The 24,234-nt window shown below is 49.9% G+C and overlaps 12 protein-coding genes across 12 annotated transcripts; 8 read left to right on the top strand and 4 right to left on the bottom strand.

Moving 5' to 3' along the window:
- Positions 1-145: 145 nt before the first annotated feature.
- Positions 146-2,133, top strand: A1O9_09640 (uncharacterized protein; the record flags this gene model as incomplete). Its single annotated transcript, XM_013401609.1, has 3 exons — positions 146-305; positions 359-1,625; positions 1,836-2,133. The coding sequence occupies 3 exons, from the start codon at positions 146-148 to the stop codon at positions 2,131-2,133; spliced, it is 1,725 nt and encodes a 574-aa protein (XP_013257063.1).
- Positions 2,134-3,249: 1,116 nt separating this feature from the next.
- Positions 3,250-3,933, top strand: A1O9_09641 (uncharacterized protein; the record flags this gene model as incomplete). The annotated part of the gene is made up of 1 exon (XM_013401610.1): positions 3,250-3,933. The coding sequence occupies one exon, from the start codon at positions 3,250-3,252 to the stop codon at positions 3,931-3,933; it is 684 nt and encodes a 227-aa protein (XP_013257064.1).
- Positions 3,934-4,121: 188 nt separating this feature from the next.
- A1O9_09642 (uncharacterized protein) lies at positions 4,122-4,733 on the top strand (the record flags this gene model as incomplete). The annotated part of the gene is made up of 2 exons (XM_013401611.1): positions 4,122-4,136; positions 4,260-4,733. 2 exons carry the CDS (start codon positions 4,122-4,124, stop codon positions 4,731-4,733), a joined length of 489 nt encoding a protein of 162 aa, XP_013257065.1.
- A 1,465-nt stretch (positions 4,734-6,198) lies between these two features.
- Positions 6,199-6,727, top strand: A1O9_09643 (uncharacterized protein; the record flags this gene model as incomplete). The annotated part of the gene is made up of 1 exon (XM_013401612.1): positions 6,199-6,727. A coding segment is annotated over one exon (297 nt), but the record flags the coding sequence as incomplete, so codon positions are not given.
- A 374-nt stretch (positions 6,728-7,101) lies between these two features.
- On the bottom strand, positions 7,102-8,427 carry A1O9_09644 (uncharacterized protein; the record flags this gene model as incomplete). Its single annotated transcript, XM_013401613.1, has 3 exons — positions 7,102-7,960; positions 8,041-8,140; positions 8,409-8,427. The coding sequence occupies 3 exons, from the start codon at positions 8,425-8,427 to the stop codon at positions 7,102-7,104; spliced, it is 978 nt and encodes a 325-aa protein (XP_013257067.1).
- Positions 8,428-9,980: 1,553 nt separating this feature from the next.
- Positions 9,981-11,197, top strand: A1O9_09645 (uncharacterized protein; the record flags this gene model as incomplete). The annotated part of the gene is made up of 2 exons (XM_013401614.1): positions 9,981-10,235; positions 10,499-11,197. 2 exons carry the CDS (start codon positions 9,981-9,983, stop codon positions 11,195-11,197), a joined length of 954 nt encoding a protein of 317 aa, XP_013257068.1.
- A 368-nt stretch (positions 11,198-11,565) lies between these two features.
- Positions 11,566-13,050, top strand: A1O9_09646 (uncharacterized protein; the record flags this gene model as incomplete). The annotated part of the gene is made up of 3 exons (XM_013401615.1): positions 11,566-11,640; positions 11,695-12,582; positions 12,643-13,050. The coding sequence occupies 3 exons, from the start codon at positions 11,566-11,568 to the stop codon at positions 13,048-13,050; spliced, it is 1,371 nt and encodes a 456-aa protein (XP_013257069.1).
- Positions 13,051-13,960: 910 nt separating this feature from the next.
- A1O9_09647 (uncharacterized protein) lies at positions 13,961-15,151 on the bottom strand (the record flags this gene model as incomplete). Its single annotated transcript, XM_013401616.1, has 2 exons — positions 13,961-14,573; positions 14,643-15,151. 2 exons carry the CDS (start codon positions 15,149-15,151, stop codon positions 13,961-13,963), a joined length of 1,122 nt encoding a protein of 373 aa, XP_013257070.1.
- A 782-nt stretch (positions 15,152-15,933) lies between these two features.
- On the bottom strand, positions 15,934-18,539 carry A1O9_09648 (elongation factor 1-alpha; the record flags this gene model as incomplete). The annotated part of the gene is made up of 4 exons (XM_013401617.1): positions 15,934-17,141; positions 17,189-17,365; positions 17,421-18,139; positions 18,175-18,539. 4 exons carry the CDS (start codon positions 18,537-18,539, stop codon positions 15,934-15,936), a joined length of 2,469 nt encoding a protein of 822 aa, XP_013257071.1.
- An 805-nt stretch (positions 18,540-19,344) lies between these two features.
- Positions 19,345-21,279, top strand: A1O9_09649 (uncharacterized protein; the record flags this gene model as incomplete). Its single annotated transcript, XM_013401618.1, has 1 exon — positions 19,345-21,279. One exon carries the CDS (start codon positions 19,345-19,347, stop codon positions 21,277-21,279), a length of 1,935 nt encoding a protein of 644 aa, XP_013257072.1.
- Positions 21,280-21,823: 544 nt separating this feature from the next.
- A1O9_09650 (capping protein (actin filament) muscle Z-line, alpha) lies at positions 21,824-22,743 on the top strand (the record flags this gene model as incomplete). The annotated part of the gene is made up of 2 exons (XM_013401619.1): positions 21,824-22,018; positions 22,075-22,743. 2 exons carry the CDS (start codon positions 21,824-21,826, stop codon positions 22,741-22,743), a joined length of 864 nt encoding a protein of 287 aa, XP_013257073.1.
- Positions 22,744-23,051: 308 nt separating this feature from the next.
- On the bottom strand, positions 23,052-23,957 carry A1O9_09651 (uncharacterized protein; the record flags this gene model as incomplete). Its single annotated transcript, XM_013401620.1, has 2 exons — positions 23,052-23,642; positions 23,709-23,957. The coding sequence occupies 2 exons, from the start codon at positions 23,955-23,957 to the stop codon at positions 23,052-23,054; spliced, it is 840 nt and encodes a 279-aa protein (XP_013257074.1).
- Between the last annotated feature and the right edge of the window lie 277 nt (positions 23,958-24,234).

The raw sequence follows: 24,234 nt of genomic DNA on the forward strand, positions 1-24,234 counted from the left end.
ACTCTTAGAGTGGAATGTAGAACTACCTACGTACAGGAATCTTTGGCGCTCAACTTAAAGGCGTCCAATCGTTCCATTTTTATCGCGAGTTTCGCGCTTATGGTCCTGGAAGCGAAAGGTGGCGATCCTCGGGACCGTCGTCGGGATGCCACAGTCCCCTTCAAATAACGAGCCGCATAAGAAACGGCGTTTCAAAATCCAGAGCGAATTTGGAAATGCCCGCCAATGGAGGAGCCGTAAAAGTCGGCCCTGCGACATCTGTCGAAAGCGAAAGACTGCGTGTGTTATCGAAGATCGGCCACCTTGTGAGTAGTTTGCCGCACGAAGCTGACGTAAAGCACTCATTCTGATCCTCAAGGCCTGTTTTGCAAAGGAAGAGGACTGGATTGTACGTCTTCACTCGAGCCTCAGACAGTAGTACAACGATTCTCAAGTCTCCCAAGTTTGGACCAGGATGAGGAGCCTCCCGTTTCACTTCAGACTCCAATAGACGGTCCTCCCCCTGAGAGTCCTGTCTTCCAGGAGCATATCACCCCTAGTAGTGTCGAGGTCGACCACACAATGTTGTCTCCCGCTACTAGTGTCGAACAAATGAGGCGGCGCGACCACTTTGTGAATCTTTATCCCAGTACACCAAGCAGACATGAGGGTAGCCTAGAACCTAAAATTTACACCCTCGAGGACAACAAGAACCAAACAGCACATTCAATGGGCTTATCTGCGGAACAGGACACCAACCTTCTGGCAACGTATCGCTCTGTCATTATCAATGAAAGCAACCGCGTTGCTGGTGACATCATCAAAGTTTACCCAGGCAATGTTAGTGCTGGGGCCCCACCACTGCATTTCTACATCCTCAGCGATCTGTTCATGCCGTATGATAACTGTTTGAAGGAAGAATGTTCACAGCTTATTGAATCTAAGGTCGAATACCATGGCCCGAGCCTTGTGCGTCTCTACTTCAGATATGTTCACCCGGTCTACTGCATTGTCTCTAAAGTGCGGTTCCTTCGGTCGTATAAAGAGGACAGATTTAGCATTCCAGCATCGCTGAGGGGTGCCATATATGGACTTGGTGCAGTCTTTTGGAACCATGACCCCGAGCTGAGCGCAATTACTCGCCCATTTGAACAGTATGAACTGTTTCAAGCCGCTCAAACATCGCTCGAGAGGGAGCTTGAGGCCCCCAACTTATGGAAAATGCAGGCATGCTTACTCATGCTCCATGAAAGAGCTGCTGGTAACGGCGTATTTGAGACACCTCGGACCTGGACACTGTCTGCTCAAGCAGTCGCTTGTGCACAGATGATAGGCCTTCACCGTGACCCATCTGAGTGGAACATCGCATCATGGGAGAAGAGTCTCAGAAAGAAGTTGTGGTGGGCCACCTACATCACTGATACGTGGTCATCAGTTTCGCACGGCAATCCTCCCCACATCCACAAAGACTTCTATGGAACCTCTAATCTTGACATGGAGGACTTGAGATATGACGAAGATGTCCCTGAAGACCTCCAACACATGGTTGATATCTCAAGTACTTGCTTCGAGGTCTCCACGGCTGCTCGGTTTCTGGAGCTAGTAAAACTTACCCAAATTCTTGGAGGTTTGCTGGATGCCTCATTGTGAGCCATAGTTTTAGAACACACCTTTTACTGAGCTAACGAAGAACCAGTTCTGACCACTCATATCACGATGCAGCACAAGATCCTTCTTTACAGGGAGGGAAACTCCTCCAGATCCAATCCCAGCTCAAGTCCTGGCATTCGCTGATCCCACAATGTCTTACCATGACTTATACCACAGACAGAGCCAGCTTTCACAACAATTGTGAGTCCCCGGGCGGCCATGAATTGCACTGGTATTGCTCTTGATCCTAATGAAGGCGTAGGTCCACTGCATCTTGCCTATTTCGCGACCCAGGTCTTGCTTCTTCGGGCTTTAATGTCACCTGGCTCGGCTGCTGCGAAGAATGACCCGCAGTCATCCCTTCGCCGGTACTTTCCGTTAGCGATAGAACAAATGGGCTATTTTCTAACGTTCACAAACGAGATCACACTTGAAGCACTTCAGTCATTCTGGGGTCGACGTGAGTTCTCTTCCAGCACCCTGTCAAGGCGACAAGAGATCTGACTGACTACCATTAGATGGACGTTCCCAATTTATTTTAACTGGCAATTTCTTGATATACTTATTCCTCCTTTCGTCGAATCCATGGCAAGTCCGTGAGACGTACCAAATGCTTGAGCTTTTCCACGAATCGCTTCAACGGATTCGTGGCCTTGTGGATGAGGATTCGGTGCCCTTGATCCGACCAGTTGCGCTAAGAATCGATTCATTCTTCACCCAAGCCGCGCAAAATATGAGAAATTCTGGAACAGGTCCTTATACTGCACATGAAATAGTGGAGACTCCTCCATGAATGGAGGGCTTGGAGATGGAGGTTCATCTTAGACATGTTCGAGGGTTAGCCTCGGTTCGTACAATTCGAGCAAGCGCCATCTTCTGTCAATGGCGTCCCGTGTAGAGACAATTACACAGACTTTGATCAGGCGAATCCATGTGAGGAGCAGACACACAATTTAATACTGAAGAAGAATACACCTAAGACAATATATCAAAATGTAAGCATGATCTAGGGAGCGGACAAAGATCGCTACTACTACTATACAAGTAAGTAGTAGTTCGGTGGTGGTTGCAAAAGCCGCGTGGGTGCTCTAGTTAAAGCCGATCTTGCTTACCGAACCCTGCCAAGTGGTACTTGAATCCTCCGCTTCCCCGGGTTTCGACATAATGATCAGATCTCCCAAACCTGAATGTGCGATGTTGGAATCACAGGTAGTCGTAAAGGAATGTTTCTCCGCCAACTACCCAGTAATTCATTTCAAGAAGGAGACAAGACAGTCATTTAAGAAAACTAGTGTATTGAGACGATCGCAATACGTCAATCAGGCATTGTAAGTCCTGCACACTTGAGTCAACTCTGTCCTTAAGTCCTCTTCTGAAAGTTGGGTAGCGACCGTTGTAAGCGACGGGAGGTCAAATGTGACGGTGACCACCCTTGTCGGAGATGTGCAGGTAAATCCTCCGCCTGTGTCTATCAGGACAAGCCACTCTCGCATTCGTAAGTTCGACATGGGCTTACAAGGGATCTCTTTGACCATGCATAGAATTACCACTTCAAGAACCGAGAGGCGTGTCACTTTGGTCCAACCAGGGATTATGCCGCCACAGAATGTCGCTGCCACTATGGATACCCATCCAAGTCCTGACATAGACTCACCACGACGTACTGAAGGTTCAACTTCAGTCATCAATTCCCTGAGAATTCAATGCGCGCAGGGCATTGATGTGGAATCGCCAAAATTTTGTGGGCCCTCGAGCTCAGAGTACACTTTGAATGTAGTCAGCGGAAATCTCAAGGTGAAGGGTGTCCCAGTGGCCATTCTTGCGAACTCAAATTCAGATCCAACAACGTCGTTTGAGTCCTCGAATTTAGGGCGTCATGGACCTTTGACAAAGATGATATCTTTGGATCCTCTATGGGACTTTACGAAGGACAGCGCCATAAGCCTTGTCCATGACTGGCGCGACAGTGTTGGCCTGCTTTATCCGATTGTAAGCCGTTCTGACATGTTGAGGACTACCGATACAGTGTTTGAGATCATGGAAAGTGCACAGAAGGATGGATTACAATCTAAAACCATTGTTGTCGCGGAAGCTCTTTTCCACGACGAGACGAGTCAACTTAAAATGGTGCCAGCAATAGGTCGCACACTAGCCTACGGAGGGAGAAATGAGCAAGCGCAAAAGCTATATGAAAGTATCTCAGAGGTGATGGAAGGGGTGTTCTTGAGCCCTCCAGATATTCGGGGAACTCAGCTTCTCACCCTTGTGGTATGGCGTGCGGCCCCTCCCTCTTGCCTAGCTTGAATGCTGATATTTGAGCAGGCTCAATATCATTACCACCTTGACGACGAACACAGAAATGGTCGGATCAACAGCCTCGCCGCTAGAATATGTCTGGAAATGGGCTTGCATCGTCGAGAAATGATGGATGGGAGGTTTTCAGATCATGAAAGTCGGCTATTGGCTTTCTCCGAGCCTTCTTTTCTGTCTATATGTTTGAGCAGCGGGTAAGCCTTGGGTTAGGGATCCCATTCTATATCCATGACTCATACCTCGATCCGTCACTGTTCGAAATGGTAGCTTCAGTCCGTTGTCCGTTTGTCTCAAACCCTGCTGATAGCCCCCTGCAGGTGGAAACTGACCTAAGCCTGGTCATTTTTCTTCGCTGGACCAAGCTCTCTGGAAAGACCTGGGAGACACTGGACAGCCACAGTGAAAAGGGATCTGAGATCAGACATGAAGATTTGAACTATCTACGTTACCAGATTAATCAATGGTATGAGCAGGCTGGTGACAATCTCAGATTAAGCCCGATCAGGTCCGAACGGCAGGCACAGTATGCAAATGTTCAATACCTACAAGTCGTCTTGTTCGTTCGCAAGAGCCACCTCCTCAATTTGATTTATCGACCTGTACTACAGTTGTCCTCACGCATTAATCGCAACCTCGATAAGGCCAACGCAGGGGTAAGAATTGCGAAAGAGTCAATACAGGTCGTCTCTGAGCCAAATGAGCATCCTGTTCTGATTCAAAAGCACGCACTATTTTTCTATGGGCTACGATATGGTTTTCGATGTTCCTTCTCTCGGCTGGGAATAGCCTGATTACTTGATATCGAATCTATTCGGTGTATAAATCTCAGTCAGCTGAGTCATTTAGCTGTGATATTCCATTTAATTACAACACAGGCAAACTTAGTCCGGAACTAGTGCCGCGATTTGATTCCGAGGTGGACACAGTAGACTTCTCTCGGGAGGAGTTTCTATGAATAACAATCGAAAATCAGTTCAAGGCTTCTAAGAACCTCTAGCATCTCCCGCGTTTCTATTGCGTTCCACAACCACCCCGGCGAAGTTCCGATGAGCATGAACCGATGAGCTCATCGGCTGAGCATTTGGAATTGGATAGCCGTGGTCCAATTATTCAAAGATCTTCCTAGGGGGGGACTCAATAAAATGAGAGTGAGAGCTTGTCGAGAGAGATACTGTTGTGGCTCCTGAAAATTCACCACAATCTTTCCCAATACAAGCAAAGCAATGGCGACAGCGAGTCTCCAAATGACCGCGAAAACAAGTTCGAAGTTTATGGGCCTTACAAGTACTCTTATTATTGTTCTTCTGTGCTCATGTGTCATATATTATTGCTATTTCCATCCTTCGGCCAAATACCCGGGTCCATTCTTTTCCTCCTTCACCAACTTGTGGAAAGTGCATCAATTATGGTCATTACGCATGCCTGAAAGGTTGAGACAGATGCACGAGACATACGGAGATATAGTCCGAATCAGGAAAAACGATCTATCATTCAGCAACGGAACTGCTGTTTCTGCAATATACAAGCAGGGCGCAGCCTACCAAAGGCAGGGTTCTACGATGGCTTCACCACGTTCAATCCTAATCTGTTCGGGACAAGGGATGATGAGGTAAATATTCCTGAATCTGCCTAATCTGCTATGTTTTTCTCTCCATGATAAGTCTGTGCTATTGCGCACAGATCCATGCCATACGTCGCCGACAGATGGCTAATGGCTTCTCCCTCCAATCTGTCGAGGATATGGACTCCTGTATCGATGGACATCTCACAAAATTGCTTGAAATCTAGCCTATGCGGCTAAGGGCGGGGAAGTCTTTGATTTCAAGGCGCTAATTGCCTTTTATGTCCTCGACGTTCTTGGTGAGCTTGCGTTCAGTCAAAGTTTCCATGCGCAGACAGAGCAGGTTCCAGAAAAACTACCGCCGATTAACGATCACACATTCCTCTCATGTTTGATGGGCATGATGCCAGAAATGTTGCCGTACCTTAAGATGATAGCAGCATGGACGCCTCTTCCATGGCTTCAAAGACTGTTTAAGGCGCGAGCACAGTTGAAAACTCTAACTGCAGATTGCGTTAAACGACGGCTAGTTCATATATCAGCGGGCTCAAGGATTTACTTTCCTGTCTGATCAATGCTGTCGATCCGGTGACGGGTACTAAACTGACTGAACTTGATATCAGTACGGAAGCGTTTGCCACGGTGTAAGTTTTACCGTTGAATGCCGTAAACTTGTGCTCAGCATCCACAGGGTCGCAGGGTCGCACACAACATCTGGGACTTTAACACTCTTGTTTTCTCAACTCCTCCAAAACCCCCCAGTTCTGGGGAAGGTAGTGGCTGAGATCGATTCCGATGCTTCTACTGTGCCTGGGAGACCAGTACAGATTACCGGCCTGGAGCAACGTCTACCATACTCCATGGCATGCATTCAAGAAAACTTCAGGGTTAATGCAGTGTTCACCATGCCTTTTCCCCGTAAACTAGCAGTTACCGGTGGCATTGAGGTTGATGGACATTTGGTACCCGAAAACGTAAGATCTCCTGATTAGCACTCACCTTTCCCGCAGCAGATTGCTAACCACGTTATATTTTCAGGCAACTGTTTTCAGTCTGAACCACGTAGTGCATTATAATTCAGCTATATGGGGCCCTAATACTTCCACGTTTGACCCGTCTCGTTCCCTTGGGCATCAATCAGAAGAGCTCAAGAGAAATTTGAGCCCCTTCAGCATTGGGCACCGAATGTGTATTGGGCGTAACCTGGCTATGACCAACATCTGAAAGTACTTGTAACCGTGCTCAAGAATTATAGCTTGGAACCGGTAGACCCCGGGGAAGAGATCTCAACGATTAGTGTGGGGATTTCGGAAAAGGACGGCCCGTTGCTGTGTCGCACGAAATGTAGATACTAGTCTATCAGCACAAGTTCGTTTTCACAACTCCAGGATGTGATTAATGTGAGAAATTTGAATTTCCGTACCAAGCAGTATTTCTCGTTGTCGAGATTTACTACTACAAAGTCACTCGTGATCAATGATAAAATATGTAGAAAGTAGATGCCAGGCCTTCCAAGCAATACTTTGGCCGTTTGTCAGATTTTTGTCGCGGAGAAACCATGATAAAACCAGATAGACTCGAAGCTGACACCCTCTCTTTCAAGTTGGCGTACCTTCGCGACTCCTACCTGGGTATTGTCTGAGTTCCTGGAAGGCTCGGCCCTGGTTCTTCTGTCGAAAAAGGATACCGAAAGTTGAATACGAAAGCGCCTTCAAAATCAGGGGCCTTGTGTCACATTTCTCGATTCCTTCTGCTTCTGACTGGTTGTCGACAGGTCTGTCCGGTGTCTTCCGGCGAAATAAGAGGCCAAAGGTCAACACGGAAAGCACCTTGAGTAATATCGACCGGTCGTCAGGTTGCTCAGTTGCTAGTACTTCCGTCCTGCCATCTCGTGCCAGATAGACATGATAGTTCTTGGGAAGATAGCGGCCAGGATTCCATATGTTCCACATGATGGAGTTGATGAGCATCAATGTTGCCTCAAAAATGTAGAAGTAGACTTCGAACCTCAAAATCGGGCTCAACTTCTTGAGGGAGTCAAGGTTGTCAAGCTCCACGGCAGTTGCACCTAAGTGCTCCACTAAGCGATAGATGCAACGGACAAAGATCAACGCCATACTGATATAGAGTGTGTTCAGAGGTGTGGAAACGGATCGTACCAAAATGCCTCTTTTGGAGCATCGGCGGTAAAAAACGGTCGCAAGGAGAACAAAAGTGACTATCGCTGCGAGTTGCATCGATATCGCCGCTATCGTCAAGCGGCTTCCTAGCTCTTGCGTGCTATCTGAGGAGGATGGATTTGCTGAGAGTGAGACTCCCAAGGAGTTCAACGCCTCGATAATTGCCATGAGACCACCGAACACCCTGAGGACTTTTCCAGGTGGAAGAGGTGCAGCATGAGGAACGTAATAAAACACTCGACCTAGGACGTGATAGTTGGCGAGTTCAAGCAGTGGCCTTGGTATGATAATGTTAGCACAAGACGACACAGAAGTACCTGGGGCACTAGTGGGCTAAGAGGTAGGGGATCACCTTACGGGGACACATATATGAAAACCTGACTGAGGATGAATACTATCAGATTCGAATCACTGTACAAGTAGTTGAATGCTCCATATTCTCTGAGAGCATAGCCCGCTGTAAACAAAATGGCACAGACTGAGTGTAGCCCAATGACTCGAAAGCATTTATACATGCTGAGTAAAGCATGTCAGTGCCATCGTAGAGAACATGGATGTGAGGGCCTGGGACATACTAGCATTGCCAGATGTGGCCGACCGCAGAGATACCGTACGCGATGGTAAAGATTATTGGTGCAACTTTGTTGGGAGCATAGACAAAGAGGCTCATCAAAACTATTATATATCAGTAAGAGCACAGCTAGCAGAAAACATGGGGGACTTACCAGGTTCGCCGGCTGCCATTGTGGAAAGAGAAAAACTTGAATATGCGACGATGAAAATCCAGTTCACAGATGGAATGATAAACTTTGATGATAACTTCTCAAGTATCCAAGTATCAGGAGGTAATTTTGAAAGGAGTCGCGAGCACATTATGAAGGTTTTTCCAGGAGAAAGACAGCACAGATGTTATACATCCTGTACAGGCAGCAGCCTTAAATGGCAGTCTCGAAACACATGGGTTTTGGCCAAAAATCCCCTGCTTATCGTCTCCTGCTTCATGTTGGTTGCGTGGCCGACGTGGTTGTACCCTTTGTGCATAAGACACTAGCAATATAGGTGCCTCTTCGATTGAGTACTTGAATTTCAGCGTAGTGGCACCAGTGAACAAATGGGAGGCTGGAACAGCGGCCCACGGTGGAGTGCAGCCAGTTGTCCATTATTAGTCTTATGAATTACCAAGCCACTCCGCTCAGAGCGTCATATTCCAGAGCTTGATAGCCAAGTCGCTGTATGATGAATCGCTGATCAGTGAACACACTATCGACATGCATTCTAGGATCGTGGCAGGGGCCCTGGTGGCTATGTGTTCCATGTGGCTAGCCGCTGGCTGATCTTCCAGGCAGCATCCTTTTCAATTGGCATTTGAGAAGCTATGGGGTTCTTAATGCTCTGCACCGACAAATCCAACACATTTTGCGGAATCGCGATACACCCAGCGCCATGGCGCTTAACCCGAATAGGAAAATAAGATAGCCAAGAATCTAAGATCTCGCTAGAGGTCTAGTGGGTTTGGGGCTTAAGGACCTCAGCCTTGTTGCTTTCGGTTAGGGCCTGCAGCTAAGATTGGGATTGAAGCCAGGCAGCAGGCTTAACTTCCTCGATACTTGAACGGCTTTTCCGCAGAGACGCCGGTTAGTTGTTGGATCACAATTTTCATCCCACATCGAGTTACACTTCGCCGATATAGTCAGTTTCCAGCTAGCTACAACCACCCTCGCGTCCCTCAAAGGCAGCCAAGAGACCTTGGGGAGGACAACTTTCCCACAAGGCCTGTCCGTACCGAGTAGTTTAGCACAGCCGGCGGTCCGGCAAATGAGCTGACGTCTCGTATACGTACATGGGAAAATCAAAGGACCACTGCTGGGAATGCCGGCGGCGGCGCTTAGTCTGCGACTCGCAACGTCCGGAATGCCAAAGATGTCTGTCTTCGGGAGCCCCATGCCCTGGGTACAATGGAGTGAAACCTGCAAGACTAAGATGGCTTGCACCTGGGCTGGTGAAATCTCGGAACCAACGGCAGAAGGATGCACCTTCCGGCTCCAGTGACAGCAGCCGAGAGAAAACAAGGACCGAGACACCTGCGCATGTGAACGGAAACATTACTAATGGAACTATTTCTTGCCTTCAGATCGGGACTGAACTATGTGCCTTGGCTGAGGCCTCAGAGTACTGTGAGTGACGCTCATCAGAAGCACATGCCGACGCGTTAGCTGTTAGCTAACCCGTGTACTCTAGATAACACCCGCATATACCAGGATATTTTACCGATGCAGGAGCTCGGACCAAACCCCTACATGCACTTCATCACCCCTAGCGTATTTCAATATGCCGCTGCATTGCCGGATCATGTGCGGCTGAGTTTCGTCTGCATGACTCTTAGCCATCGAATCAACCAAGCGAGCAATAACTTCCAGAGCCGGAGCTTAACGAGGAGGTTCTACCACTGCCGCGGTCTTGTCATCCGCTCTTTGAACGAGGACCTCACGCTGGACCATCGACTTAAAGGCGATGCCATTATTGCTGGTATCGTAGGACTATTGCTTCTTGATGTAAGTCATCATCTCCGAGAAAGCACACGCCATTCTGACCGAGACCGGCCTCACATTAGACCCAGCAGTATGTGACTCCAGATTGGCAATTCCATCTAAATGGGGTCTATCGGTTGATCAACTTGCGTGGCGGCATTCGAGCATTGACCAGCGTAAAGGGATTGGAGCCGTTGCTGCTTTGTTTGACATAGTACGTGGTTGTGGGCCAGGATGCCGATTCTTAAACATGAGGACTTACATGACTTAGTGTTGCAGTTATGCAGAACACGACATCGCCCGCTTCAGACCTGAGAATGACAGGATCTCACCTAGAAGATGTGGAAGCTCTCGTGAAGCGGTATGGGGATCGAAATTTCGCTTTTCAGATGTGCCCCCCCTCCTTATTCACCAAAATTGTGGCGATAAACCACCTACGCTGGCAAGCCACAACCGTTGAGGCAACTGAGTCGCATGGCCTTTCAAAAAGGGCGTATAACACACTAGATTCAGTTGACAAGTTCTCTCCCGAAGAGTGGGCTGCAGCCAAACCAGCGTCGAGTAAAAAGTGGACAATTATTGGAAGAGCTTTCCAAGCAGCTGTGGCCTTATATTGCATATCTTCGCTTCAGAGCGTCTCGATCCTACCCCACAGTCAGTCCCTGAGAGCTCGTTGCACAGCCCATGGCCAACTTTTGTATCTTCTGCTCAAAGATGCGCTCGTGGACCCACCTCTTAAAAGAGCTATGCTTTGGCCACTGGCTTTGCTCGGCATGGAAGCAGTCACAGGAAGCGCAACGATGCGTAATTTCGTTAAGAACCAGCTGACAGAGTTGAGTCGCGAATTCGGCACACATGTCCCATTGACGACGAGGGGTGTGCTTGAGCGGTTCTGGGAGTCAGGCGAGACGCGCTGGGATTCTTGTTTCGACAAACCATACATCTGCGCAGCGCAAATCGCGGTGGACTTCGGCGGGCTGGTGTGAGGTTCATAGTTTATAAAGGTCAGACGGACCTGTCAAGCCCCTGGAGTCGATCTTCCAAAATAGAATACGTAAGCCCCTTCGTGGGAAACGCCACCACTTCATCTCCACCGAGGCGCAGTTGGAGTCCTTTTGGAACCAAGCATCAATAGTCCGGGGAATACGGGGTCAACGCGAGGTTTAGAGTTTTTCCATCAGCTGCCACAATTGACGGGGAAAACATACCGAGGGTGGCTTGCTTTTCGTGACATCTGTCAAAAATTTCACACCTCGACACCTATTCACCCCTGAGCGCTCAGGGTGATGGAACGAAGATCATGGAACATTTTCAGGCACGACCGTGTCTTCCACAAACAACGCGACAAGGCACAATGATGCTCCGGCGACCAATATCTCAAAGATCAGTGTTGTTATTGATTTTTGTTTTCCTGATCGGGCTTTTCAGTGTAAGTGTTTACCGTGTTTCTCGCTTCGCATCGGCTAATTAATCGTCCTACCAGGGCGAATATATCAGCAATGGGTCTTCGTCTCGCTATAAATCGGTGCACGTGGAGAAAGTCGATGCATACTGCGACAAATTCAAATATCCTAATGACCTCGTGATCGTCGTGAAGACGGGTGCGAATGAAGTTTACGACAAAGTGCCGACCCAACTTTTAACGTCACTCAGCTGCTATCGGGATCTGCTCTTCTTTTCCGATCTGGAGCAACAATTTGGCGGCTATCATATCCACGACGCCTTGGAAAATGTCCCCATGACAGTCCAAAGGGGAAATGCGGAATTCAACTATTATTACAAACTACGATATTTCAAAAACCATGGTAAGGATGTCGGTAAACTACGCGAAACGGACGGAACGGCAGCCTGGGAACTCGATAAGTACAAGTTTCTTCACATGATGGAAGACGCGTGGAGATTGCGGCCTGGTCGGAAGTGGTATGTCTTCATAGAGGCCGACACTTATCTCGTTCAAGCCAATTTGTTCCATTGGCTCCGGCGTCTGAATCCAGCCGAATCACTGTACTTTGGATCGCATGCGTATCACAAAGCACCATTCGCACATGGTGGAAGTGGATTTTTACTTTCCGGGGTCGCACTGGCTAAATTTGTCAAGGGCGATCACGGAGTGATCGACATGTACGATGAGACGATGAAGAGCGAACCATTTGGAGACTACGTGCTCTCACAAGCCTTGGTGGCGCAAGGTGTCAATCTCACCAATGCTGCACCCATGCTGTCGGCGGAGAAGCCGACAACTCTTCCATTTGGTCCAGGGCCAGCCGGGGCGGATAGCCACTGGTGCCGACCTATTGTGACCATGCACCACATCACTCCTCAAGAAGCATCCTCACTATGGCAGTTGGAGCAACAGAGAAAAGACCCCACCGTAAGTACCAACCGTCACTCGACGAACCCCTACTTTGCATTAACGAATTGAATCATCAAGGCCCCGCTCCTCTACCAAGATCTATATACATCAATGATCAAGCCCGACATCCCAGCATCGCGAGACGACTGGGACAACCTATCCGAGCACTCATACGTGCGCCCTCCGGGGACGCCCGGCGACCGCCAGAAGCCGCTGGAGGGCATGTCGCCCATCCAGCAAGAAGCGCACCTCTCGTTCGAGAAATGCGGCCGCGCGTGCGAGGAGGACGAGCGATGCTTCCAGTACACGTTCTCGAACCACTCGTGTGGCTTCTCCTGGTTTTTCCGAATGGGCAACAGCCGGCGGCCCGAGGATGGGGTTTCTTTCCAGTCGGGCTGGAATCTAGAGAAGATCGCCAAGTATCAGGCCGAGCATGTCTGTACGGCTGCGTCGGCTAGGTGGGTGGATGCACCGAGCAAGCGGTAGGAGGAAATAGGCATTGGCATTGGCATTTGCGTAGACAGTGATTGGCAGTGGCATTCTTTCTCCGCGGAGAGCGGAGACGAGCGCATGAATGCATATCTAGATAACTACGATTTACATCACTACATAGCATAGGGAGATGAGCGGTAGCAATGTATATAGGCGACTGTAGCTGGGATTGCAGTTTATGACGTTTCCTACGTCGGTCTTGAAATCCAGTAGCTCTGAAACATTTAATCTAGCACGTAGTAAGAAAATATCCGACTCGACGTTACATATCTGATATAATGAAAGGTACCAGGCTTTGGTGCTCGATGCTAATCACGCAGACAGCAGCATGCATCCTCCTTCTCTTCGGCGTTTGTGGGTGGGTGGTCGTTGCGTGTTGAGTCAAGCCGTTGAGATCTCAAGATTACGTTGCATGCCCAGGCAGCTAATAGCGGGATGCCACAAGGAAAGGCCTGGCACCAATTCGTTACCTGAATACGCTGTACGGTGTACTCGGTAACTAATAGTCAGGCACTTAATTGGGCGACCGAGTACTCCAGAGGCTCCCACAGCTTTTGGGTTAAGGCAACCTTGATAGATTACCGAATAGCTTGTTGTTGGTGCTAATTTAGCAAAGAAGTAAACAACAAGTGACTTCCGGCTAAACGTCGATCTAACACTCCAGGTGTCGCAAGTCTACACGTCGGCCATTGACATGAGACAAAAGGATAGGAGTTGCAGAAATTTTTGAACGTCTCCGATGATGGATTAGACCAGGGTGGCAAGAGTTGGGGTGCAAGATACGAAGGTCAAGTGTCATCATATCAATTGCTAATAATTTGGACTATTTGTGAGAAGTGGATAAGACCAAAATGGTGCGTGCTCTAGTCTAGTTGGTAGGCCATATTAATGAATTACAAACCTCTTACTTCGAGCATCCCCCTGGTGCGGTGACTGTGACGGTGACCGTAGCAGGATTTCCATTGCCGCCACCACTCGACATTGAGGCTCTCGTGGTTGTAGAAGTGCTAAATGTAACCGGCTGAATAGTAAACGATCCATCCGATGTCAAGGCGGGCTTGCTGGTGGTGACGGATTCGACCCTCGTTACGGCGGTGGGGGAAGACGTAACCCCAACAGAGACCGACGATGAAGCTGAAGACGAGGCGGGTGCAGCAGGTTCGCCAGCGAAGATGTCTTCCTGAGCTCCTGGTCGGAATCCGTTGCGGGAATTATATGCAGGCGTTTGTCCGCTCTTTGGAAACACGTTGTTGCCGGTCAATTGATTCCAAACGATCATCTGCTTTGCACCAGCAACACATTTTGAGGTGTCGTCCTCACATTGAGCAGGCTGCTGCGCTTTGGCAAGAGGAGTGATGGAGGTTGCGCCAGACACTTGACATTTGAAGCCCTGCATGTAAATGTTGGGCTGGCCACAGCCCCGTGGAACCCACAGCCAAGCACAAGTACAGCCTCCGGGTGGACATGCGGGTAGGCCTTTGGGGACTTGGTAGGTAGCCTCTCGGTGCCAGGGGGTACTAGAAGGATTGGTAAGTATGAGAAGAGAGTAGGCATTGGTCACGACCGATGAAGGAACCTGTACTTACTGTTCGAGAACTGAGAAAACAACAAGATTCTCCAGATTGACCTGATTCAAGTCGCTGTGATATGAGATGGCAAATGCCGTTCCCTGGGCATGCTGTTCGTCCTGCACGTGCATGTAGCCAGCCTCGTCAATGCAGCCTTCGCCCACGCCTCCGCCGTTCCAGTTATCAGGGTGATCACCACCATCTGGCCAGAGAGATGTGAGTTTCCCTTCGTATGACAGGCGGGAGAATGCCTGATTGTTGGCGAGATCGACAGTGAAGGAGCCGCCCGCCGGGACATCGAGGAAGACCCCTTCCGGGGGAGGCACTCTGTCACATCCTCGCTCGCGTTGGAACCACAGTTCCTCCAGCGTGAAGTTGAACAGTGGTGCAACAACTGCATTGTTGTTGTAGTTTGGATTCTTTGGGTCTGTTCCATTTTCACAGTACATCCCTTTGGCGAAAGCGGCAATGTGAGCCTGAGCCACTCCAGTAAAGGCGAGGGTAGCGAGGACGAACGGAACAGCCATGTTGAAAGTCAATTCAGCTTGGGAGATATGCTACCAAGGCTAACGCAAGAGTGTTTAGGCTCCAAAAACGAGTAAGCGAGTGACGTTTTGTTGTAAAAGAATGTACATGCGCACTGCGCAGTGTTGGGGAAGTGAAGGGACGGACTCGGGTGAGTGCCAAATGAAAGAATACGAAACACAAGAGCAGCTGTGTAGACACGACAAACTTCGACCTACAAAGGACCTGGGTAATGGCTATCATTTTATTGCCGTCTCAACGATCTCACCTCGGATCTCAATGACCAGGATGTTCTCAAAGCTAGTCAAGAAATAGGCCTGCGAAATTCAGGTGGATGAACGGATGCCCAAGTAGATGTTAAGTAATCATGACCTGGCACCATTGTCGCACCATCTTCCCTTGCACCATGGCTGTGGGCTCTGTAGACATTCCGTTCTCAATGACGAGTTTGGGGTCGGTAAGCGAGCAACGAGGCTCAGGTTAGACGGCTGGAAGATGTTAACCTCCTGGGAATGATTGTTCGGTTTCAGGTCAACGCTAAATTGGGTATCTTTGGCATGTTGGTGCCCTTCATTGGAGAAGTGGCTGCTGACATAAAGCCACGTGACTGCCCACTTGCCTCTCATGGAGAGAAGGTCATCGCCCCTTTCTTTGGGAGAACCCATCGCCAAGAAGGGCCACGATCCGCCAATCTTGTGAATTTAAGAGCTCTGTCCACATTGTTGTTGAAATGGGGAAAGATGTGTGGCTGTTCCATCCCCTGTGCAGGGTCCAGCCTGACCATTTACTCGATTAGGCCAGCCGCAACAGTCTCCCCATTGGCTCGAAGAACAATCCGCGCAGGGGCCTCAAGGGGTACAGCCTGCTCAAGTTGCACGACAACTCTCACAACGTTTCCTGGTTGAACGATCTTCGGTTTCTTTTTCAGCACAGCACCTGACGACTTGTCGAGTGTACCGATGAGTTGAGTGATCCGGCCCGGAACGTGGAGTCGTCCTTTGTGCACATCCACATTCATCGGTGTCAAATGATCGAAGGCGAGGATCTTAGCCTTGAACTCACTGACATTCTTCATCGGAGATGTGGGGCTGCAGAGCACGTCTCCAGTCTTGAGGTGTATAGGGTCAACATCACTCAAGTGAAGAACCACATTTTGTCCCGCCACTGCCCAATCCTGTGGCTCCTCATCAACTTCCAAGCTTCGAATTTGGGCATTTTCGCCGCTGGGCATGATGATGACTTGTTCTCCGATTTGGACATTTCCGGCCTCTAGACGTCCTGAGACAGATAACGGATTTTGTACGCCACCTCGAAAGACGTCGCTGATTGTCATTCGGAGAGGTTTGTCCAAAGCATAGGTTGATGGTTCTGATGTATCGAGCTCTTGTACTAAAGTTGGCCCGGTGTACCACGAAGCTCTCGAATCGGTGGGTCTGGATAAAATGTTTCCGCCCTCCAGGCCCGAACAGGGAATAAAGGTGACATTCTTCGGCTGAAAGCCAGCAGTGTGAAGGAATGAGGCCATCTGCTGTTGGATTTCCCGAAACCTGTCCTCGGACCAACGCGAAACGTCCATCTTGTTGACAGCGACAATGATTCTCTGCACCCCAATGGACCGGACCAGAAGAGCGTGTTCTTTTGTCTGTCCTTTGAGGCCAGATTCGAAGTTACCAGTAGAAGCATCGATGACCAGGACCGCGAAATCTGCTTGGCTTGCTCCAGCAATCATATTAGGTACGAAATCCCTGTGGCCTGGAGCGTCAAGGATGGTAAAGCTGGTTTTCTCGGTCTCAAAGTTGTTAGTGGCTATGTCGATAGTCACACCCCTAGCTCGTTCCTCGGTTCCCTGATCCAAAACCCAGGCGAAAGCAAATGAGCCTTTACCGATGCGTTCGGCCTCTTTTTGATATTTTTCCATCGTTCGCTGATCGACCGCTTTGAGATCAAACAGCAGTCTTCCCATGAGGGTACTCTTTCCTGCATCAACATGACCTCCAAGATATTAGCTGATATTGTGCAGAATTCGGGTGAATACCCACCAATGACCACAAAATTCGCCGCATTCTTTCGCTTCACCTTATTGTACTCTACAACAACATCGATATTCTTACTTTTGATTTTGGGGAGCTCTTGTATGGACAGTTTCTGTACGCCGTTCGCTAGGGAAGAGTTTGGTCTGATGTTCTCTTTGGCTTTTGATTTCGTGGGTGCGGTGTCTATGGGATAAGGACGTCAGCTCAAGTCCTTGGAAAGTTTAGCCTTAGCTTCGACCTTTCACATTCTGTGCCTTCGTCACAATGTCATCTGGGCTTGGTTCTGTGAAGTCGAACAATTTCGTAAGCAACCCCTCAGACAGAATATCAGATGAAGGCCGGGATTCCGTTTCAGTTTCTTGGCTAGTCATGATGCTTGCAAATGCTGAAGGACGACCTCGAATATTAGGGTCGACGAGAATTGACTGGCCAATTTGATCTTTGGAGGTGTCACATTTCTTTCCCGGGCTTCTAGGATCATCGTCTGCGTCTTTCTTGACCAGCTCCTCGCCGAGGAGACGCTTCTGTATTCCCGGGGCTTCTGGCTCATGTGATGCTTTGGCCGGCTTGCCAATTCTCAATTTGTTCAAGTTTGCTGTATAATCATCGCGGCTAGTAGGAATGCTGGCCGAGACTGACCCGGATGGTTCATTGGCCTGTTGTTTCCTCTTCGCCGCCAAAGCGGCTAATTTGGACATTTTGCTACCCTTTGAAGCACCTCCCAGAAGACCTCGGCGTGGGTATGCAGGTTGTATTGTGATCTCAGCCTTGCGATGTTCCGGGACTCGCAACCACGGAGAATCTTTGAAAAATTCTGCGGCTGAGAAAGGCATTGAGCAGAGAGTAGAGTTTGCTATCTCTTGATGCTCATCAGAAGCATGTTCGAAAAGGCCGTTTGGAAACCACCATGACCACCATGATCTCGCCGGAACTGAGGGCAGGGAATGAAAATGATCGCTGAGAAAGGGAAAGGCTGAAGAAAGGAGACTTACTCTTTGGTGAATTTGACTTTTTGGTTCCTGTTGCAGGAGCAGGCGGCTTTTTGTCTGAATATGATCATTAACCATGGACGAAGATCAAGCTCAAGGAGGCTATGCACACTTTTGATATACGTGACCGATTTGCTGACATCGTAATAATAATGCCATAAAGCCTCTTGGATTTCATTATCCGTTACTGAAAAATTCGGACCGAGCGCCCGACGAATTTCGATAGTGCCTTGTCGCATATGCTCCTTGTCTTCGGCGGAAAGTTCATCGCCAGCGGTATCGGGATCTTCTTGTTCATTGTAATCATCGTAATCATCATAATCATCATCATCATCCACGGCCATGGACTTGACCCGGCGATTAGACATGGTTGCAAAAGGGACAAACAATTCAGTCGGTGGGAAAACAGAGGTTGGTAAGGAGTTTGTCTTGGGTGAGTCAGCCTGTAAAACGGCCTGGGATGCTAGGAGTTCGGTGGCTGAGACCCAACCGCCGTGTTATGAATTTATATGTTGAATGCTGTGGGCGATGGTGTGTGGAACGAGGAACACTAGGGATCAGATAAATATCCCATGCAATTTACGGTTCGGTCTGGAGGCCCTCGTGTGCAAGGCGGGGCAGATAGAGGGATGTGCCTATGACGGGAGGACCACCTTCACACACCCTGCACCGTTTACCTTAACAAGATCGACACATCCACGTCAAGACATTGTTATCTCTCAGGCTGCAAAGTTCCTTATCGAGCTTGAAGTAATATCCATTCATTTACCAACCTTGAATTGATAACCCTCATGCGACCCGTTGATTAATCGGCTTCTCAGCCTGTAGCGTCGGTCTCGAGGTCGATGCCCGGAAAAACTCCTCGGAAAAACCCACGCACGTGAAGGGAACGAGGAACCCGACAACAGAACTGCAGTTCATCGTTTCGACAGCCGCCCAACCCAACGCCCAACGGAGAACCAAGATCGTGCATACTCAGCTCGTATCAAGAGATCCCTCTAGATTGACCGTCACTGATCCGGGACTTGAGTTATTGAGCTCGGTCTTTCTTGTTGAATTGTCTCACAGCTGTTGCGACATGTCACCACCTAGGAGTGCTTTTTTGTCGCGATAGCACGCACGCCCCTCCTCAAATCACACCCCTCCTACTGTCTCAGAATGTCGGCCTCCATCATGGCTTTGCAGCCAGACAGGACTCCCACCTCAAGCAGATCCAGATCCAACTTAACCCAGCAGATCGAACAACATGAGGGCGAGCGGACTCCTCGGTCCCTCAGAACGTCCGACAGTGGTTCTCCCAAACCCAGATCACTTTCCGACGCTCCCAAGCCCATGCTGTCTCCCTCTCCTGCCTTCCGTGAACCATTACGACGAGTTTCAAAAGACGATTCAGTCATTGCAAGCCCCAGTACACCTCTCCGCTCGTCGTTCCACGCCCGCGGTTTGTCTCTGCACATGCCATCTAAAGACAGCGCCGAAGACATGTCTTCTGCCATACCACGTGTTCCTCTGTCTCCGAAGTTGGACTCTTCACAGATCTACGGCTCCCCCGCCTCTATGCTTCCTAGGAGGTCTCGTGGCATGGACTACACAAGAGCCTGTACAAACTTACATCATTCAACACTTGCCGAAGCATCTCCCGACGCCTCCCCAATTACTGGAAGAGGCATTCAGATCCCCAACCGACGCAGTCTGACAAACAACGTGCTTGACTCGCCAAGTAACAATGCCTCAGCTTCCCTATGGTCGCTGTCGAATGAACGAGTGAACCTGTCCAGTTCTGTCAGCAGTGTTAATATGCTGGGGTCGGATTCTGATTCTGACTCTGGCGACTCATCGGACGAAATGGCTATAGACCGAGAGCTGGATGACCCAGTGCTCAACACCCCGGCAGCATCAAGACTGAATGGTGCGATGATTTCGGGTTTGATCAGTAGCCCAGGTATGGACTGGATGAACAATCAACCATCGCCCGCACAAGCAAGTCTTATGAGTTTCCATCCCAATTTGATGAGTTTCAGGAGAGCTCGGATGCGTAAGGGGAAGAGTCAACATAGCTCGAGCAGTGTCAGCATGAATAGTTCCAAGCCCTCGCCTGGACCCCTATCACCCGGAGTGCTCAAGAGTGTAGAAACGACCGGAGGCAGTTATTTTGGAACGGGCTTGACCAAACAGCAGGTACAATCGCGGCGCGAAAGTCTGAGTCTGGGTACAAACGACCTTCATTTGTCTGACAGCGAAGACAATAGCTCAAATGGCAACAACAAATCCCATGCAGGACAATCTCTGTCAGACATGGATGCTGAGGGTCCTCGAGGAGTAATCCGCCGAGCAGTGACACGACGAGGCAATTTACTTCCCAAAACCAAAGGATTTGCTCGCATTCGGGCTGCACTACTCGAGGAAGCGGCTCCCATCGAAAGCGAGGCTCGACGAGAGGCTGAGGTAATTCGACAAGTGCAAGAAAGTGATGCTGTGCCATCACAAGCCACGTCGCCTATCTTGCACTCGAGTAATCCGTTCACAGCCGAGGCGGTTGAGGAATCAATCGAGGAGATGAGCATCGATGCCAGACCCAGCTTGCCAGCTGATAGCTTCAGTCGTCAAGCGGAGAAGAATGGGGCCGGCCTTGGATTCTGGAATGCATTTGATGAGCGATACCGAACTCCGCCTCCTGCATTCCTTCCTCGTGAGAGCTCGTCAGCTATCAGTGATGAGCCAATGGATATACCTGGTTCTTCACTGGACAATCCGGCCCTTCGACACTTCAACAGATCCCGCTCCAGGTCCTCGACTCCACTTGCATCGTTGCCACCCACAGCAAACGACGTTGCACGCAGAGTTACTAAGCGTCGACGGGATGACGATTTCGACCCATATTTTATCAAGCGACGAGCAGTCTCCCCGGGACTCAGTGTGCAAAGCAGCCCCGTCCTTCCGCAGAGCCCCAGTATGACAAACGACAAATCATGGTCCAAATTGCCACCAAAAGCCAATGTTTCAGGGGATCGAAGTAACAGTGGAAGCAATATGAATGGCGGGAAGAAGGTCGGTCTGCAGGGGATGACAGAAACCAATGAAGGCATCATGAGCATGAGCATTGATTGAAATTATTTCTCGGGCTTCTCTTAGCATGAGCAAGGCGCTTGGGGCAATGGATTGATGGATGGACGGATGACTTATTTCACTCTTGATGGTGAAGCTGTATGAATTAAAAAAGGGCCTCTAGCTGGGACCGGGCATCTCCGATGAATGAGATATCAATTGTCAGACACAGAATGAAAATTTCGACCTTGATCGAGCTGAATGATCCAAGAAGCTGGTGAATACCTAGGTGCCTCGAGAAGAGCCTGGGCAGCCGGGGAAGACACTATGTACTCAGCTGCTACCTTGTACTTAGTACATGGTACCTACTTTCGCCTACCAGTCTCTACTAAAATACTTGTATCTGATACTTTTATTCTAGGTACCTGAACAGTGGGCTCCGTGCACGTGTTCACCCCACCATTTTGGCAGCGGGGGGCGGAAACCTGCATCCCAATTTCCATCTCCGCCCAGTTGCAGCTGCATGACCATCTCACTCCTACCAGCCCTCAAAGCCAATCCTTCGCACCATATCCCATTCCCATTCCCTCTCTACCTTTAATATACAATGGGATCTACTGTCGACATCACCTCTTCTTTCATAGAAGGTGCTCCTCCTGGCGAGTTGCAGGACGTGGTCAAGGACATCAAGACTCTCACTTCAGACAACGACCCAGCGCTCATTGCAAAGCTGAAGCCTGCATTTCAGAAATACAACGAAGACCAGCTCATCCCAGTCAAGGTACCGGGAGCAAGTGATTACGTATGCTATGCTATACCCTTCGCCTATGTCAACCAGCTACTGACACTATGAATCAGCTCCTGATAACTGCCTACAACCGCGTGCCCTCGTCCACCAACAAATACTACGACACACAGTCCTCGACATCCTTTGACTTTGACCATATCACCTCCCAAGCCTCAGGCTCACAGTCCTACATCCATGAAACCTCCCACTCATCCCTGGTCCAATCCATTTTAAAATCCATCTCTACCCACTTCGCCGAACACTATCCATCAACACATCAGAGCGCCTCTGCCTCTTCATCCTCAGGCTACACGGTCGCCGCCACGCCGGAAGACGACAAGGTCGCTATCCTATTGTCCACCACACGCTCTTCCCCCAAGAACTTTCTCTCCGGTCGGTGGCGGAGCACTTTCCTGTTCGACCCAGCCAGCGGCACCATCTCTGGTGCCTTGAAGGTCGACATCCATTACTATGAAGACGGAAACGTGGCCCTGTCCACAACGAAGCAAATACAGGATGCAGCGGTTGATGGTGGCGGCGATGGCGCAAGTATAGTGCGCAAGATCGCAGGAATCGAGAAGCAATACCAGGAGGAGGTCAATCGAACATTTGTTGGCATGAACGAGTCGAGTTTCAAAGCCCTACGACGGCAGCTACCCGTGACCAGGCAAAAGATCGAATGGGAGCGGGTCAGGGGCTACGGACTGGGGAGTGATCTGCGGGGAGAGGCGAAGAGGTAAAACCAAAAGACAAGAGGCGTGCGCGCTTGAACAACCTGAGTCGTTCTTCCATTGCGGTATTCAAGCGAGACTTTCCCAAATACATTGACTGTCATCTGAGGACTTTTGCAGGCTGACTGGCTGACTGAATAGGATAGATCGAATTGAATCTATTCTTCAAACAGTGACAGTTGTTTATGGTCAGCGCACTCCCGCGACTCAAGACCGTGCATGACGCTTTCTTATTCTCAATTGTATCTCGTTATGGTTCAGAACCATGCAGTTCATGTTTCAGTTCATTTCCTATTCCTATCGACCGTTTCACCACATCAGGGCAGCCGTCTTCCCTCCCTCGTCGCCCTCGCCACCTCACTCTGCGTAGTATCCTCCGCATACCTGCGGTACGCATTGACATACTGCTCCCTTTCACTCAACGTATCCAAGACGCTCTGCCTGCTCATCACCGCATCCGCCCAACTCCTCCAACGTTTCCAAACTGCCTCGTCCTCCCCACCCTCCCCCTCAGTCAGCACCCCCAGCCCACCCTGCTTATACACGTCGAACAAGAACGACCGACACAGCCACGGTGCAAGCATAACATCGACGATGCTGAACCCCTTCCCGAGAAAAAAAGGGCCCTCGGCGTCCGCCTCGTGGATGAACGTCTTTAAATGGCCGAGAAACTCGTCGCGCGCCTCCGCCAGCGTATACGACTTGGCCTCGGAGTGCTGCATGAAACGGTAGAACGCCGGCACGATCTTGCCGCTGATGTGGTCGAGCCAGATGCGCGCGCGGGCCCGCTCGTACGCATCCGTCGGGTACAACGAGGGGCCGTACCGGCTGGGGTCGGTGTACACTTCGTCGAGATACTCGCAGATGACGCTGCTTTCGTAGAGCGGCTTCTTCTTCTCGTTCTCGTTCTCGTTCTCGTTCTCGTTCTCGTTCTCCTCGCCCTTCTCTGTCCCGTCATCATCACTACTGCTGACAGGGACAGCAAGCGTCGGCACCAAGCCTCTCGGATTCAGCGCCAAGAAGCCGGCCTCTTTCTTGTAAGGGTTGATCTCGACGTACTGGTGCGCGATCTTCTTCTCGTGCAGCACGATCCACGCCCGCTGCACGAACGGGCAGAACCATCCGCCGTACAGGACCAGGCCGCTAGGCGCCTGGTGCGCGGCCGCGTAGCTCGCGGCGCGTCCGGATGTGTGCGCGTGCAGGGAGGTGTCGATGGTGCTCATCTTTTTGCAAGACGAGGGTGGTTGTCTTAAAAGAGTGGCGCGGGGTAGTCGAGGATCCGATAGAGTATATTGGTAGACTGGCGGAGGAGTTGAACTTGCTGGATGGGATCGGAGTGCTATTGCTGATATCAGGAGATGCTGCATAAGCCACCAGGTCCAGGCCACACGTGAAGTGGGTTCAGTGTAGCCTTACAATATCACTATGATATACCTGTCTTAGTACAGCCAACATATTAGAGATGGAGCGTTTCGGGACCTGCGGTTGGCCGGCAGGAGA

This window comes from Exophiala aquamarina (assembly GCF_000709125.1).
Source record: "Exophiala aquamarina CBS 119918 chromosome Unknown aczIA-supercont1.10, whole genome shotgun sequence".
NCBI lineage: Eukaryota > Fungi > Ascomycota > Eurotiomycetes > Chaetothyriales > Herpotrichiellaceae > Exophiala > Exophiala aquamarina.